This window comes from Dicentrarchus labrax, unplaced genomic scaffold (genome assembly GCF_905237075.1).
Source record: "Dicentrarchus labrax unplaced genomic scaffold, dlabrax2021, whole genome shotgun sequence".
NCBI lineage: Eukaryota > Metazoa > Chordata > Actinopteri > Moronidae > Dicentrarchus > Dicentrarchus labrax.
Genome location: NW_026136721.1, coordinates 7,785,878 through 7,804,130, shown reverse-complemented (window position 1 = coordinate 7,804,130; position 18,253 = coordinate 7,785,878). Strand labels below are relative to the sequence as shown.

Here is an 18,253-nt window from a genome sequence, read left to right as displayed (position 1 = left end):
AAGTAAGCCAGTGAGTGCTTTAAAAGCCCACACTGCTAACCGCTGTCGCCTGAGGGCTGCTGTGGTGTGTGTGAATGAGAGAGAGAGAGGGGTGCATGAATCAAAAGTGTGGGGCATATGAAGTGTAGGCTGCCTGCCATCACGGAGGTGACAGCATGTCTGTGAGTGGCGGCTCCCCACAGGCCCTCCGGAGACTTCAAGGACCGGCCACAGAGGGGAGGCAGCCAGGCGCCCGGGCCCAGACCAGAGTCACCACATGCAGGGGGAGGCTGCAACCACAGGCCCTGGCTTCATGAGGCCCGCACGGAGGAAAAAGCACCAGTGTTTTTCATGCTCCAACATTAGGACCCCATCTGTGACTGCACATGTATCTACTACTTGCATTACTATCTGAAATATTGTCTTGATACTAAAATAATTTCTAAAGCTGCTTTAAAATCTGTTTTTGGTGCGAAATGTTGGATTTGGTCACCAGTGAATGAGTGTTTACTGGTTGAAAACTGACAATAAACAGCACTGAAACGTTAAATCCAACTTCAGTATTGCTGAGATGCAAATGTGGCTCCACTCTAAATTCAACCATAATTTGTGTGTGCGTGTGTGCGCAAGTATGTGTCATGAGCAGCAGAATAATTACAGAGAGACTGCAGAGGGATGAGAATTATGATTGCTTAAGCTTCCAGCATATGAGCCGTAGTCAGTAAGGCCAAATATGCATGTTTGTTTGTGTGTGTGTGTGTGTGTGTGTGTGTGTGTGTGTGTGTGTGTGTGTGTGTGTGCAGCTGAACAGCAAACCATAAGCCATAAGTGTGGTTCTGAATTAATTAATTAATGATCTTGTATCACTATTAAAAGTTGTACTCAGTATTCAAAACAATACAAAGGCTGCTATCAGTCGTACTGCAGTACTGAGTTTTCAGATTGCTTGTAACCGGTTACACACATCAGACTTCTCCTGCACACATCAACCACCTGAAACAGCTCTCTATCACTCACACAGGTTTCAAGTCTAAAAATGAGTCCTCCACTGATGGAAGTCCACAATGTGACACATGCAAATATCTTACTGTAATTATACACAGTCTTTAATTGTAGGTCAGGCTGATTGCATTTATTACACAAGTTTATCCATTTGTAACATTTCCACATTAAAATGTTTATAAAGACAAGACTTAAATTATATACGTAGTTGAGTTGTGTACTTACATTATGCCATATGTTTCTAACAATGTTCAAACCCAGAAAAACCCATTTTATTTTGATAGCAGTGCGTTCCTACTTGCCTCTAGTTGCTATAACTACCAAGGAAACATGGGATAGGTCAGAGAGTGAGGAAGGAAGTCACGACTTAACATAATGTGAATAAGACTTTAATACATCCAGGGTTCCCACTCTGTTTAAGAAATCATTTTCCAGGATCTTTCCAGGACATTTTTCAGGAGTTCTCTTGACAGTACAGGACAGCACTTATAAATGGTCTTATGATTACCGGTAGGCCTTGTAGGTGGACGCCGTTTATTGGCCACTGTGTTAGCTCAGAGATTTGACTACAGTTTACTACATTTCCTTCTAATTCTAGTTTAAACCAAGTAGAAGCTACTTTATTTTACAGAAATCTTGTATTTTCACTGGGCTTCCCTGAGAATTCCGTTCACAGCTGCGGAAAAACTTGACTTGACACTAATAAGGTCGCTGCAAGTCAGTGGGCGATCTGAGTGAGGGGCTAAAATACGATTACAATTTTCCAGGACAACATGGATTATCTCCAGGAAATTTGGTAATTTTAATCAATTTTCAGGTGTTTCCAACTGTTTTCCAAGATGTGTGGGAACACTGACATTGCCTCCTCCATGGACAATTTGTGCCTGAGTCTCATTAAATAGATTTTCATCAGCAATGGTGGTTGTTTGACAATAAAGACAACAACTGATCCCACGCTACTTAACAGCATCATCAAACTACATCTTTTACCATTGAATTGATGAGAGAGCCCAGAGTGGCACAAATTACATATTGTACACTTAAAGCTGAACTCTTTCAAATGAGACACTGGTCAGATTCAACACAAGTGTCTAAATGTTTCATCATCTCCTGCCGAAACACAGTCATGTTTAAAGACATTGTTTGGCTGCACAAAATGCTGCCTATCAACAGAATCAATCTGAATACTGCAGGGGCTAGCCACATCATCTGAACCCATGTAGAAAATCAAAACCACATGAACGGAAGTAGAAAGTAAACAGCAACGTCTTTAAGAGTTTGAAGCTAAATCCTCCTCGTTTGGCACAGACCAGAGTGTAGTTTTGCCAAAATACCTGCAGAATACCAGATAAAACAGGTTGACAGCTTCAGGTGCTTTCATTTCTGCACCATTCAAGATGCACCCACACAGATCGCATACAGTAGCTGTGATAGTGCTGGATGTTTGCCATTGCAGCTATTGCCAAGAATCCTGGGATTAGTGCAATGAGACGCAGACACACCTGCAGCCCTTTACACACAAACATCTCTCCTCGCCAACACATCACACAAGCAGGTGATAGTCACACATACACACACACACAAACAGCCTCATCCTTACCTGTGCTGTGCAGTCGACTGAGCCTTGCCGAGCCGCTTCGTTGCAAGGGATACTGGGACGCCTGCTTGGTCAGTCCCTGAGTGGCAGTGGGAGTAGTCTTTGCTGCCGTTTGATTGGTGGCAGCTGTCTTGGCTGTGCTGTTGTTGGTCACTGTCGGGGTCTTCAGACCTGTGGAGTGGATGCAGAAGAAGTCAAAACCCATCGCAGAACCTGTAGAAGGCTTTGTTTCCCTCGCCGGCTAGATGTTGATGCTCAAACTCTTCTGTTCTCTCACAGAGTCAAATGACCAAGATTTGAAGTCCGAGAAGCCAGATTGCGACCAGGAACTTGTTGTGTTTTTTTTTTATCATTTATCTTGCACCATCCTTATCTTGTTCTTCAGTCCTCAGCTGACTTCTCAGCTAGAGTCACTATTTCTCTCTTACACTTTATCCCTCTCTCTGTGTAATAGGATCACATGTATTGTCCAGACTCTGACCCAGACTGGATATGCCACAGAAACAGCTGTCTGTCTGTTTCTTGTCTCCAGTGCAAAGGAGAGGTCCCCATGTCACGTGTGTTATAAAGCCAACCTGCCAACCAGTCCCTACTATAGGTGGAGGGGAAGTTGCACTGTCGTTCACACCTTTAATACAAAGTCTCACTCTCTGGCTGATGTGCAGTGGTGGAAAGTGTTGTCGTTAAGTACAAATCAGAGGCACTTGTGCTTTTTACTCAGCAACATTATTATTTTACAGCTTAAGTTACTCTTGAGATTCAGAATATTAATACAAAAAACAATAAAAAAAAAGAATTGTAATGTATTTTTATATATTAGCCTACCCAGCAGTAGTTAGAATTAGCTCCATATTTACCAACATTGAAGTGATGATTACGCATGAAGGCATCACTAATTATAATCAAATAATGAAATCTATATCATTCTGAAATGGACCTACTTTTAGTACTTAAGTGTATTTTCATGCTAATTATTTTGTAGTTTTACTTCAGTAAAAATTTTAATGCTGGACTTTACTGCAGTGTAGTACTACAGGAGTTTAAGGGTGTCATTCTTCCAAAGTAGAGATTTCCTTTCCGCCTACCTTTTCTGCTGCTGTTTGGGTTTTGAATGAAAGGCTTTTAAGATAAACTGCAATCTTGTAGCATCAACAAACCTGCCCAAGATTGTACACAGTAACTTCCACTGACAGCTTCACGTGGAAACTGAGAACAGTGTACTCATCAATCATCCTTTTTTTTTACTTACATTTTCTCACATTTTCTCACTTTGACACACACAGTCCTATAATAAACATATAAACACTTCCACGACCCAGTCTGTGACACATCACCATGCCTACCATTCCATCAAAACCCATCTGATTCTCACTGAACACAAACAGCTATCACTGCTGATGAACAAGCTGCTAATTAGACTGAGACACTCCAGTTATCACCTCTGCTGATCTTGATAGTCTGTTCTACAGAACTAGCTGTGGCCAGTTTTCAATAGGGTACAGAGGTCCAGTCTTATGGAACAGCTTTTTTGCTCTTAAATTCTGATATTCTTTTAAGTCCTGAAACATACAGTACAGTACTATGTAAGTAAGGCATGATACAGAGAATGGAAGCAGTGCAAATATGTAATGGTACAGCACTTTGGTCAACTTTGGTTGTTTTAAAGTGCTTAACAAATAAAGTTGTGGAGGATTTAGTACACACACACACACAAACACACCTGTAGTAGTGGTCCTGGCCTGCAGTGACAGAGCTCTGCTCCTCATTGCAGGAGGCTTTGGAGCAGCAGTGACACCACTGGTAGCACTGGTAGCTGCCTCACTGGGAGCATTAGTGGTGGTGGTAGCTGCACTGCTGGAGACAAGGGGCTTTGCTGTGCTCTGGCTGCCCGCAGGAAGAGTGCTTCTGCTGGGCCGCTCTTCTGGCTTGGTCCCTGTTGGTGCTGGAGAGGCTGAAGGAAAGGACATATAAAATAGATATAACATATTACTTTGCCATGCCGTAGATCAAAGAGCAGAAATTTGGAGTGGGTGTTGATAGTGTTTTTTTTAACCTCAACAATTATAATAAAATATCTAAAAGAGAAAGTAAGGTAGATGCGTAGAGCATATCCTTTGCAGAGCAGAGAACTGAAGTAGAGTGGTTTGCGGGAGGAAGGTTCAACATAGAGCACCACTTACAAAAACTACATGTTCCTGTAGTTCCTTTCCTCATACATACAGACAATACAACCTCATTTAAATAAGGGCAACTCTGTCACCATTCAGAGATTAAATTGATATGTTGATGAAGTTATCTAATGGATGTCAAACATAAATACTGTCTAAGGTATGATTTCATTTGTGGTGATGGGAGGCTGAGAAATGAAAGCATGAGGGCTTTATCAGATGTCTGCATGTGTGTGTTTAAGGATGTGTGATGCAAATCTACTGGCATCTGTCAGGCACAAAAAAGAAAGACAGACCAAAGACGGAGAGAAAAAAAGGTCTTGTTTTCCTGTTTGTGTCTTGTGTTAATTATGTGTGTTTCTATCACCTACAGCTCTCATGTTGTTTCTGATGTGATCTACTGGGAGAGATTAACCAGGTAAAAGTGGAGTGAAAAGTGCAGCTAAAATGTTTAGTCCCGGTTCTCGATACCCCCATTACAGTGTCCTTGTGGCAGGGTGTGCCACAGAGCAGCAGTTGAGGTCTGTGGAGCACAGACTGGCAAAAACAAGCTTCAGACAGCACAGACAATGCACATGTTGGAACAGGTATCGAGTATGTACTGCCAGATGTATCTGCATGTCATCGTAGGTTATAAATACTGTATTTTCCAGCAGGATAAAAATGATAATACGATAACCGATAATTACCTGCTTCTTATGGCCAAGTTCATAACCTGTGGTTTTTACACACCTGAGGGTAAGACAGGTTAAGATGTAATGAGAAAAGATGGATTTAATATTCCATAGCTCTGACCTAATCTAATCTAACTGACATCACTATTGTTAACACAACAGTCTTGATCAAATTATTCTCACCAATTAATTCTTTATTTAGTATAATCAATTTCACTGGGTGGAGTTTGATTGAATAGACTAACATACTGGTGTATTCCTGGTTTCCACACATGTACAGTATAATGCCCTCAGGGCTACAGTCTTTGTCTATTTTCCTTCATGTGGACCGCTCAAACATATTACAGGTGATAAAAAATGAGAGTCATTACTAATGTGCATCTATAAAATGATAGAACACATAAAACCAACTGTGTGGAGGTGTACTACACGGACGCTCCTCTCTGATGAATACAGAACCTAAATATTACCATGGGAACTAGGAACCTCGAATGTAATCTGGTTACCATAACAACCTAGTGATCTGTAACTATCACTGTGATGATCAGTGTGTCAGTGGGAAAAGAGAAGAAAGAGCTGTTGAACCACTTCTCATTACATTTTAGTATGTGTTTATAAATGTCAATATTTCTGTGGGTCAAGTGCTCTCCCCTCACTCACTAACTAGCTTTTTTCCTGAGCCTTTGACCACATCTCATGGTCTTCCCTTTATGTTTTTGTAGGGATGTTTAGCAGGGCTTTGTAGAGACTATAAAAAGCAAGCCTGGGGCAAGCCTGAGAAAGTGTGTTTGCCTTCAACAATCCAGTGTTTTGATTTTGGACTAGCCTAATAGAAGTTCAAAAACAAATCTGATCACAAGATTCAGAGCAGGGGTGTAGTAATATGCCAACAATCTGTAGGCAGCCTATCCAAATAAAAATACCACAGTACACAAATGATTTATTGTGTAGGTGACCCAGCACTTCTTAGATCATTTCCATTTCTTTCCATCTCTCTGACTTTTTATGGTTCATGGAGTGTAATTGTTCTCAAAAAGTTATATATAGATCTCGCGTAAATATCATTATCATGAATTCTTTTGGCCATGATAATAGTGTAGTGAAAATCTGCCAGCCCTCATTCAGAGTACCGCAGGTCAGGTCGAACAGGTTGAGAAATTCCTTTATCTCTAATGCCACCAAACTATGAAACATTCAGGATGAGTCAGACAGTTGCTGGGTGAGGACAGTAACCACTAATGACCAGGTTGGATGATGATGGCTGGATGTACTCCAGGTTTTACGTCACACTGTCACTCAAGGCACATTATTTATTGTGAGCTTCTGGGTTTTGTTTAATTAATTAATGAAGAATGGCGCTGTAGACAACACACACACACACACACACACACACACACACACACACACACACACACACACACACACACACACACACACACACACACACACACACACACACACACACACACACACAACCACACACACACACACACACACACACCTTGATTCCCCAGGGCGAGCGGGTCTGATGACAGTGTACAACAGAGTCAGAGAGGAACTGACCGTATATTTACCTCTAACAGCCTGTTTGTACAAGAATCTTTATGAACGTCAGCACACTCTTAGTAGCTGATTGTATATCTTGTATATGAGCGTGTGTGTGTGTGTGTGTGTATACGATGGAGACAGATGTGTCGCTTTATGCAAGTGTGAGTGCTTGAGAAACACACACCAACAGTGAAAGAAAAGGAAGTTAAGTCAGCAGTGATAGGGAAACCACACCAAAGAATACCACCTCTGATGAGAGTGTGTGTGTGTGTGTTTGAGAGAGCGCGAGAGAGGGGAAGAGAGCTGGGCACACACACACCGCCGCCTCACCTTTGCTTGTGGCTCCATTGTTCTCATTGCTTCCCAGAGATGAGGAGCTGAGGCTTGTGGGTAATCCCTTAACAGGAAGTTTTGACGCCGCGGGTGCTACGGGTCGTCCGACCAACCCCAACGCTGGCTGCTGATTGGCTGTTGGTTTGGAGCTGGATGTTATGGGACCCGGGGCAGCCAGTGCAAATGCTCGCTCTGTGGTGGTGCGAGGTTTGGGGATACCTGGGAGAGAGAGAGAAAAAGGAAACACAGAAGGCCATGAGTTAGTTTCATTCATCGCCACAAAAACAATACAGAAAAATGACTTTGGAAGTAATACTGCCTTGAAACATAACTAGTTAGGTAAAATTCCTGGTTTTGTCAATGGAGTCTGGTCAGCAGTAGTGCTACATCTAGTGGATTTCATATATATATATATATATATATATATATATATATATATATATATATATATATATATAAGAACCTTTAGTAGCCTCTGCCATACACAGCTGTCTTGTGAGCTGAACAATCGTCAATGTAGGAGAGGCAGCTATTTATGCCACCTATAGGTAGACCATTACTTTCTGTCCATTCCATTCACTACAGAACTCTCCCCCATCTTTCTCTTTCATCAGATAATATACAAGTAATCAAACTGAGTCTCACATGTAATGTTAAGTGTAATGTCACACTTGATGATTATTATTATTATTATTATTATTATTATTATTATTATTATTATTATTATTATTATACCATCTCAACCACACAAACAATAGAGGAGGAAGACTGAGGCAATGCACAGGTAAAAAAGGCCTGCATGGCACAGAGACAGGAGCAAAGCATCAGCATGCCTGAGGTCGCGGTCACATCTACAGTGATGTTGGCGCAACATTTACAATGTGACACAACCAGCTATCACAACCTACACAAACCCACACCCACACACACACACACACACCACCAGCTGTATGTGTTTGATGCTTCCTTGCTGGCTCTGACTGGAATACAATCTACTGTTATGCAGGTGACACCAGCAGCAGCTGGATAGCTGCAGGGTGATCCTAATACCATCAAAATCCTGCTATTGTATTGGTAAATGATTTACAGCCACCAGACTTTTCAAACAGTTTCATCACTCAGCAAAATTTCAGTGTGAATTGTGAGTGTAATAATTAACTATGTAGGATTTGCATTTTTTTGGAGGTGTGTGACAGCATTAGACCTGCAAGAAAACTATTACTAACGTGTTGTATCTCTTTCTCACCTTCTTTCTTAACAGAAATTGTTCATTTGTTTTACAGACTGCCTTCTTTTTTTTTTTTTACAGATATGAAGACAGAATTTTGGTCTTTTTCAGTCAGAGTTTACAGTGTCATTTAAACATGTTGTTAGGATGCTGAGGATATAATGGATCACGGGGGGGTGTATCTAAAAGTGGAGAGAGCGACACTGTAACAAGGATCATACCAAGGACAGTCCCAATCACACGATGAACCTACAGCTAGTAAGGATTATGGGTACTGTAGTAGATATCAAGAAAATATATGCGTGTCAACTGAATGTGATATTTTTCAGAGGATGAAAACATCCACAGTCACTATGACAGCATTCACAATATTACACCTTGGTTCAAATCAAAGAAAATGTTGCCTACTTCATTTAGATATACATGTGACTAACGTGGAGAAAAGAACCTGTTGAATCACTGTAACAAAGACTACCCAGCATCAGCATCCCCCATCCATCCATCAGGTGCTTCCTTAAAACTTGCTTTAATGATTCTTCCAACAAATAAATGCTTTTTATAAGTTAGTGGTTCTCCAGAATATACCAAAATAACAGAGAGATCAACATCTGTCACAGTTGAGTGTCAGAAAAAGGTTAATTCCAGCTATAAACCCCCCACCACAAATCAAAACTCAGACTAGAACATGCCATGACTCCCAAAGTGATTCAAAGGTCAAAATTCTTTTTCTGATCATCCGTTAGATTTGCAAACAAAGATGTAAAACTGGCCTATATTCTAAATTATATATGCATATGCAATAAGCAGTTAAGAAAAAGATAAAGTGCAATCTGTAAATTAAAGTGTTCACAAATGACAGAATGGCTCTTTTGTTAGTACCCAGAGGATGAAAGTACATGCTCAACATGCTGCTGCAGCAGTTCTATAGTTATGGAAATGTCAAGCCCAACGTCTCAAGCTCTTTTCATTTTTGTGGACTGAATCACACATTCTTTCCTAAAACCAAACGGAGAATGAATTCCCCTGAGAGCCACGACGCCCTCCTCTTCACACCAAAGCGGGGACGTGAAGACTGCAACACAAAGACATAGCAGGAAGAGAGGAACAAAATGTCAAGTGGCAAACAATAAGAGGTCTCTGCTCCTCTTTTAATGAGAACAGTGAGATATCTGAAGTAGCCATGATGCAGATCCAACACCATCTACATCTCTAACAATTTTGTCCTGATGCTGCTTTATGTAGTAAATAATCCAACAGTCCCTTCTTGCACTCCAAAGCCACACCACCAAATACCTCGTTACTGTCTGCTGCTCTAAAAACTACTATTATTTCATTTCACTCAAAAACCTAACTCATACATATTAAGGGAACTTTTTAAAACTTGTCCTCCAGAGCCGACAGCCCTGTCAGATCAACCGGGCAGTGCCTGGTTTTTCTAATGACTTTTGGGACCTGCAGCCTGATCTCCAGCTGAGCAGGGAGGCCCTGGCAGTCCTGCTTGCAAGTGATGCATTACATTGTGGGTGTTCAGCAAGGTGTTCCACAGTGATCATGTGATTGCAGTGGAGTCGGCCTCATCATCCTCATCATCATCATTATTATTATTATTATTATTATTATTATTATTATTATTATTATTATTATTATTACTACTACTACTACTACTCAGCTCATTTGTCAGTGGCTTTCTTCCTCCTTCGGTGCTCTGAAACAGGTGACGGTGAGGACAGGAGGGAAGCACAGCGGCTCATTCAAGAGCAGCAGGGGTTTTTTTTTTTCATTATTAGTTCATTACTGCATCTTAACATCCACAGCCTAGTCTCAAACTCTAAATTAAGAAGCTGTGAAAAGAAAAAAAAAAAAAAAAACACGTGTTCAATATGTTTAAGACAGGAAACAACAACTGAACCAGTGCCTCCTCTGCAGCACACACACAAGGCTTGGCAATCCCAAAGACCCCTCCTGTAATGACCTGAAGCACAATCAGTGGAACCTATAACAACTTCACACACCTCAATCTCTGACACACACACACACACACACACACACACACACACACACACACACACACACAGTGTTTTCTGATAGTTTCAATTCTAATGGTTTTTTTCCTTTGTGTTCTATACATTCTTAATGCTTTGACAATACTGTCTGTGTTACACTTATGCCAATAAAGGAAACTGAATTGAACAACTACAGCAAACAACCCTTGTTTTCTTGGAAGAAGAGACAAGAACCCCACAAAATGTTGTACTTTGATAATTTAACCCAACGTACTGACAAACTGCCTGAATATAAAAATTCCTCAGACTAAGCAACAGAGACATATTTCACTGCTAGCTTTGATGTGTGGTCAACTACCTTAATAAAAAAAAAGATGGAGAGAACACATACTGTGACACATTACAGCTTGAACAACTGAATCCCATCATATACAAATAGGACTTGGCAGTGAAAGGACCCCAAATCACAGCTCCTCTATCTGAAGCATGAGAATGTACAGACATCCGGTCTAATATCAGACACCTATTCTTAAAGTTCTGTGAGGTTTGACCTGCACAGTGCTACTGACATACTGATGAATGCATATACAGGTTATCCCACCTCCTTTTGGGCCTTAATGGAGTCTAACTCTCTTCCATTTGTGCATCCTGCATGTGCAGTAAGGTCATTTCATTTCATATTTGTACTTAATATCTGTTACATATAACTAAGTTACATAATCAGGATACAAAAAAGTAACTGTAATCCATTACAGTTAGAATAAAAGGGGCATTATTAGTAGGACTGCAAATTATAAAATCAGTTTTTCTTACAGGTTAGGTATTAGTAACTGTATTGGATTATATTTTTAAGGTAACTCTCCCAATCCTGCTGTTGGCATTTTATTGTATGTTTACGACCAACAATTTGCTATATTATTTGGATCTTATTGTTGCTGTTCTGCTGTGTCATATTATGCAACAACTTCATTTATCCACAGAGATCATTAAAGTTTGAATCAAACTTTCTACAAATATGAGTTCTGACACACAAAGGGAGAGAGAGAAAGAGACAGAAAGCACAAAGAACAGGGAAGAAGCAGGGCTTGTAATAAAGAGAAAAAGTTTACATGTGTTACATTACCTCACAGTAACACACACACACACACACACACACACACACACACACACACACACACACACACACACACACACACACACACACAGTAGTCTCTGTTAGCGAAGTCAGAGCAGCAGTAAAACTTGTACTGCGACTGAAGCTGGCAGGAAACATCTGGCTTCATTCTGTTTCAGTTCTGATGAAAAGCCAGAGTAAATCAGCTGTATTCTCTTACCTAGGAAATCAATGTTAGGTAAGAGCTGGTGCACTATAGAACTGCCTCGTGCCTACTGTTGGTACACAAAAACACACATGTACACACAGTTAACTGACAACACCAGTCTGGAACTTTTAGTGACTTCATTCCTTTAACCTAACCTAACCATAAACCCAAGACCAAACTCTAAAAATGTTGCTCTGCAGCTGATTGCTTAGACTTAGATGTTAGTTTAAAGGGACATTGTATTTTTCCAACCTGGACCCAATTTCCTAAGACTAAGAGAAACAGGTCCAGTACTGAGGGAGAGTGCTGCAGCTGGCAGCCAAAGACAGGTTTTGGTGTTTTTAACCATTTAAAAGTCACACAATAACACAAACCAATTGAGGCAGCGGTAGGCCAGTGACCCCCGTGTTCTGCAAGGTAAAATTACTGTTTTTGTCAATAGAGTCTGGTGGCTTAGAACAGAGCGATATAACAGCTGTTTCTGGTTAACCAAAAAAGGATCTTTAACAAAACAGGTCTATCTCTATGGGAATCTTTTCCATAATGTTGTCAGACACTTATAATAACAATCTGAGCCAGTCAGTGGCAAAAACAAGCACTTTTTAATGGACGTACATTCACCGTGCGCAACTGGCCCGAAGGAAGCTTGGAAAAATGGTCAGCAGTAATGGAAGATAAACAAGATTGAGCTGAAGAGTGTTTTATTCCGTGCCAATAATACTGGTTAAAAAGGTCTGTGCAATGCACCAAAGTCTTCCTCAGGCCTACTCAATGAATGTGTCTCCTGCTCTGAAGATGTCAGCCCCCTGCTATCTACAATGGTAATGTTTTGCATAACATAAGGGGTGTTGAGCCATGGTACTCCACAGCAGTAAATGGTTGAGTGACAGAACCAAATCTACACTTAAACTCAACACCCAAACCATGAATCAGCATAGCAAACAGGAAACACAACCATGTGCTGCAGCGTCCATGTGGCCACAAGAACACATTAAACTGTTAAATTGTGGCCGTGCATGTTTAGCAGATAGTGAGCCAAGGGGACAATCTATTGAGGAGTGTTATCACGCTAAAGCAAGACCTGACCCAAGACTGACCTCCTGATAAAATGTGGACTGGTCAGTTTGCCTCACGCTTATGTGGATTTCTTTTATCTTAGAGGCAGATTTAACTGTTTACAAAGCCCATCACATCTAAGTACAGATAAACACAGAGCACGTGAGTACATTGGCTAAACCTGTAATGGAAAGGATTTGTAATGAAGTAATCGAGTCAAAATTCAAAATGGCACACACACGCACACACACTCACACACACTCAAAGGAATCCATTGATGGCGATCTCAGTCTGAGGTCAAGAGGCATCCGTTTGTTCCTGAGTATCAGCGGAGAGGACAGACAAGTTTTTGTCCATCCGAATGTGACCTTTTATAAGGAGAAAGATCTGGTTTCTCACACACACACACACACACACACACACACACACACACACACACACACACACACACACACACACACACACACACACACACACACACACACACACACACACACACACACACACACACACACACACACACTAGTAGGATTACAGGCCACTGGACACCAGATAGGGGACACCATGTTTAAGTGGAGTGTCTCAACAGGGTCTTGTCACCAGCAGCATACACTGTATTTACTAATACACCCACAAACACAGACACATGTGACTGACATGACGCCAACAGCGCTCTCCATTTCCCCACTCAACACATATCACTTTGCGTGGCGCACGCACACACACACACACACACACAAACACACACACACAGACGCACACACACACACACACACACACACACAGACCTGAAATTCCCTTGAGGAAAAAGAAAGCGGAGAAAGGAGAAAAAAAAAAAAAAGGATGAGGGAGAAAAGAAAAAAAATCATGAAAGTATATAAGGGAAAAATGTTACCCATGTGCTCTTCAACTTCCTCTGCAGACAAACAGGGAAGTGCAGGGTAAAATTAGTTTGCACATAAACACACAGTCCAGTGTCCAGCAGTAGTTTGTCAACTGTAGAATTTAAAGAAACAGAGTTCTGCTCTTATGCAACACTGCAGCTGAAACAATCACACACGAGAAGCTAATTCACCAGCTGCACACACACACACACACACACACACACACACACACACACACACACACACACACACACACACACACACACACACACACACACACACACACACACACACACACACACACACACAGTAACAGTAACAGTACATGCCTGTCCGTCAGCAACTTGCTCACTGTGTGTGACAGAGTGTGGAAATCGAAAAACAGTGTGTGTTAAGGCCTGCAAAACAGAGTGTCTGTGAGTGAGAGTGTGTATGTGCATGTGAGTGGTGTAGTGGTATGTGGAAGGCATTTTAACTTGCAGCTCTGCAGTGTCAGCCTGCTCATTTCCTGAGTCTGCTGCAGAGACAAAGCAGAGTTTTTCACTCACACACACACACACACACACACACACACACACACACACACACACACACACGAGTCTATATGCCTGACTGACAGAGAGAGAAGCTGAAGAGAGTGTTGTCGAGCGGAGCAGACCAGACATACAGTCCATGTGCAGCGTGTTTACATTTCAGCCTTCATGAAGTTAATGTGTGTGTGTACTGAAATAGCTCATGTTTATGTCTCTACATACATACAGAAACCATACTGACTCACCCTGGCACTGACTTTGGCTCTGCCTCGCTCTCGTTGGAGATCCACCACCAGCGCCCTGTCCGTCCTCCAACGTGGAGCCATCCTTCTGGGTTTGCCTTGGCCCGGGGCTCCCCTGTCCTGGAGTTCCAGTCCCTGACCCTGGAGGTGGAGCCGGTCCAGTGGGCCCCTTATCCACTCTGATGCCTCTCCCCTGCGGCCTGGAATTGGGCCCCAGCTTGGAGGAGACTTTCTGTAGGAAGAGCTGACGTTTAGTGACTGCATCCCAGCCGAGGGGCCCCAGCTCGGAGCTGCGCACTGAGACCATGGTGTTAGCCATTCCCCGCTCAGAGTCAGAAATGTGGATTGGGGGGAAGCGAGGGAGGCAGTGAAGGAGCAGAGGGGAGGAGTGAGGGAGAGAGTGTGTCAAGATAGAGGGGGAGGAGGAAAAGCGAGAGAAGGAAAGAGAGGGAGGAGGGACAATTGGGAGTGTGCTGCAACCACAAGAGGGGTAAAAAAAAGTTGCTATTGTGTTGTACATTCCCCTTGAGAATTCTCTCTCTCTCTCTCTCTCTCCCTCTCTCTCTCTCCCCCTCTCTCTCTCCCTCTCTCTCTCTCTCCACCCCCACCCCCACCCCCACCCCTCTGACTCTATAAACACCAGCACACATGGAGTGAGTTTGTGGATGAAGGTCTGGCGTCTGTCTCACTCTCTTCAGAAGAAAGACTCAGCTTATAGAAACTGTTGTTAGCCGTCATTGCTCAGCTATTTGTACTAACAGCAGTCGAGAACTTGGGACAGTGAAGAAAAAAAGAGAACGTCCACAAATCTATTCTTAGATAAAATCCCTGATGTGCTTTCGTTCAAAAAGCATTGTGCCCTGTCACCTCCACCTCCCCACCCAGAGTGGCAGAGCAGCAGACACGGGGCCTGTTCAGAAGAGATGAAACACTTCGGAGTGTTCTTGTAGCTTAAAGCCTCCTTTGACTTTTCAGCTGAGCCAAGAGGCTGAGCCCACGGATTATTGTAGCATACCAATATACACTAAATCATGTGTTGACATGCTAGCTGGCAGCTGAACTGGGCCCAATTGATGCTCACATGTATAACACCATTTCTCTGAATATCAATAAAATAAAGTTACGATGGGAATAACATAAAATAATCAAGCAAATCAGTGTGAATAACTAAGTGACAAGAATTGTCAACTTTGATTAGATTGGATTGGTTGGAACTTCTTGAAAATATTACCTTGTTTGACTGCAATCACAACTTTTTCAAAATACACTGGTTTTTACACATATTTGTTTCTCATGCACAGGTGTGTGAGACCTGTTTTAAACACACCCTGCGCTGATACAATCCCCTGAGGCTGCCTACGAGAGAATATGCTAGGGCAGGTTTTAAACCTGTCATTGGCTCACACATACCAGAGGCAGAGTACATACACATTGTACATGTACAACTGCATGTGCACACCAAACCTGCTATGACATTGTCTCCTCTGTGCATGCAAATGATGCTAGACAACAGCACAGCTTAGGGCATGAGACGACTAAAGCTCACTGCCTTTTGACAAAAGTTGGATTTGCATTTGCCTGTTATTCACAGTTCATTCAGTTCATTTTCCGGTGTTGACTTATACTTTACGTAATTCCAACCCATCTACCTCTGACCTGCAAATGTTAATGACAATGTTTAACTCCAGTATTCCCTGTTTGAGCATATACCATAACTGCTATTTTCCTTTCAGCTGTAAAGCTGGAATTTAAAAATAAAACTCTGAAAAGTGACAACCTGTGCTCATTTAAAAAAAACATAACACTGCTGGAGACACTTTTTATGTTACTGTGTATCCACAAAGTTTTCTTTGTCTAGCCTAAAAAAAACCAGTAAACCCAATGACTCCCCACACACACACACTAACCCACCAGGTTTTATGACAGATGATGTGATCCAGCGGGTGGCAACACTTATCTGTTTCACAATGGTTGTGTTGCATAAGCTATATCTCGGGCCAGTGACTGTGACTAAACACACAAGGCTGAGGCAGAGATGCTCAGTTGAGGTGCAGAAAAAAAAATAATTGCACACTCAAATGTTTTAATAATGTACCAACTTCAGGGTATTAAAGGACAGGCTCAACAGACAAACAGAGGACAATACAGGCGTGCTCTACCATGGTAAGGTGTGTCCTCAAGTACATGTTCTAGGTGGAGCAAAATGCCTGGTTCATTGAAACACATAAGGAAAGCAGTTTGATCAAAAGGTTAAGTTATACATTATGTCTGAAAACATCTCCATATAAATGTCAAAAAGGATGGAGTCTAGAATGCCTTATCAAGACACGTTATATTAAAGACCAGGCAGATACTATTTTAAAGGCAAAAAACAAAACACACCCCTGGCTCAGACTCGGTTCCTAAAGAGGAGACCTCTGGAAATAGACGAAATACCCCACAAGTAGATAGTAGGGCTGTGCATGGGCAAGAATCTGGTGATACGATACATATCACGAGACAGGGGTTACGATTCAATATATAGCGATCTATCGTGATAGGCGATATATTGAGAAATCAAATTTGAGATTGAACTGTCAAAGACCACACCGCTACATGCATAAAACCTGAATTTAAAAAAAGTTTACTATTTTCATGCAACCAGAAGCGTGGGATCTGCATTTGTACTGATCACAGTCCCTGTAATATCCAACATCACTGCCCTCAGTTTACGTTCAACACGGATATCTAGCTGTTGGTGATCTAAACATAAAAATCTATACAGTGTTTTTGAGAATCGATACATCAAACCCCCCAATAACTAAACCATTGGTACATTTGCGTACAGCCAGACATCCATACAAAAATATGCCCATATAAATACATATTACATTCATAGAGATAAGTTCACATACACACATAAAAAGAAGTATACAAAAATAACAAATAATTTAAGAAAGGAAAAAAGATAGCAGCTGCAGTGCCATCAACAGAGGATAGGAATGGAATTTTCTTGTGGACTCTATTATGGTATATCTGATCTTCTTCTAGGTAGGCATGACACATGACCTTTCTAATCCACTGCCCATATGTAGTAGGGAGGGAATCTTTGGATAAAATAAGTCTCCTGGCCAGCAGAGCACAGAAGGAAATCATATTCATGGATTTAGTAATTAAGGAAGATGGATCCCCGCTCTCTCATCCAAGAGATGCTCAGTTTAAACACATTTCTCATCTTACTCACCCTGCTATGGTTCCTTGGTTTCTCCACTGCTGCCTCCGTCATTAAAGCCTTTCCAGTACCCTCCCTTTGGTCCTCCACAGACTCTTTATGAGCATCTTCACTTGGATGGGAATTCTCCACACCTTCAGTTGTTTCCAGTTTACCAGGCACTTCCGGGACAGCCTTCCTGGGAGAGTCCAGGGTTCCTTCCTCAACCGCCTCAGACCCTAGAGAGCTGGTCGAAGTGGAGAGTGTTCGACTGACAGCCGCACTCTTCCTCTCTGGCTGAGAGGAGTCACCGGCTGCTGTCTTGTGGTTGATTGTGAGGTTACTACTCTTCCCTCTGATGGGTTTCAGCACCACGGCCACTTTGACTGGACCTGTAGATGATCTTTGCTTTTTACCTCCATCCCCAGTCTGTGCTTCCTCCTTCCTAGAAACAGCTCTTTTTCCATTGGATGGAATGGATCTGTTCTGCTGCG

The 18,253-nt window shown here is 42.0% G+C and overlaps 1 protein-coding gene across 5 annotated transcripts in view; it reads right to left on the bottom strand.

The window, feature by feature from the left end:
* LOC127355317 (microtubule-associated tumor suppressor 1 homolog) overlaps positions 1 to 18,253 on the bottom strand; it is a 77,336-nt gene that overhangs the window by 29,458 nt on the left and 29,625 nt on the right. For 3 of the 5 annotated variants that reach the window (XM_051386079.1, XM_051386074.1, XM_051386075.1), the window contains exons 3-7: positions 17,793 to 18,248; positions 14,573 to 14,801; positions 7,299 to 7,520; positions 4,299 to 4,529; positions 2,582 to 2,749 (exon numbers count right to left, since the gene is read on the bottom strand). In XM_051386079.1, coding sequence (XP_051242039.1) covers positions 2,582 to 2,749; positions 4,299 to 4,529; positions 7,299 to 7,520; positions 14,573 to 14,801; positions 17,793 to 18,248 — 1,306 coding nt within the window. The remainder of the gene's footprint in view (positions 1 to 2,581; positions 2,750 to 4,298; positions 4,530 to 7,298; positions 7,521 to 14,572; positions 14,802 to 17,792; positions 18,249 to 18,253) is intronic. The other 2 variants (XM_051386078.1, XM_051386076.1) reach the window with 2 other exon arrangements.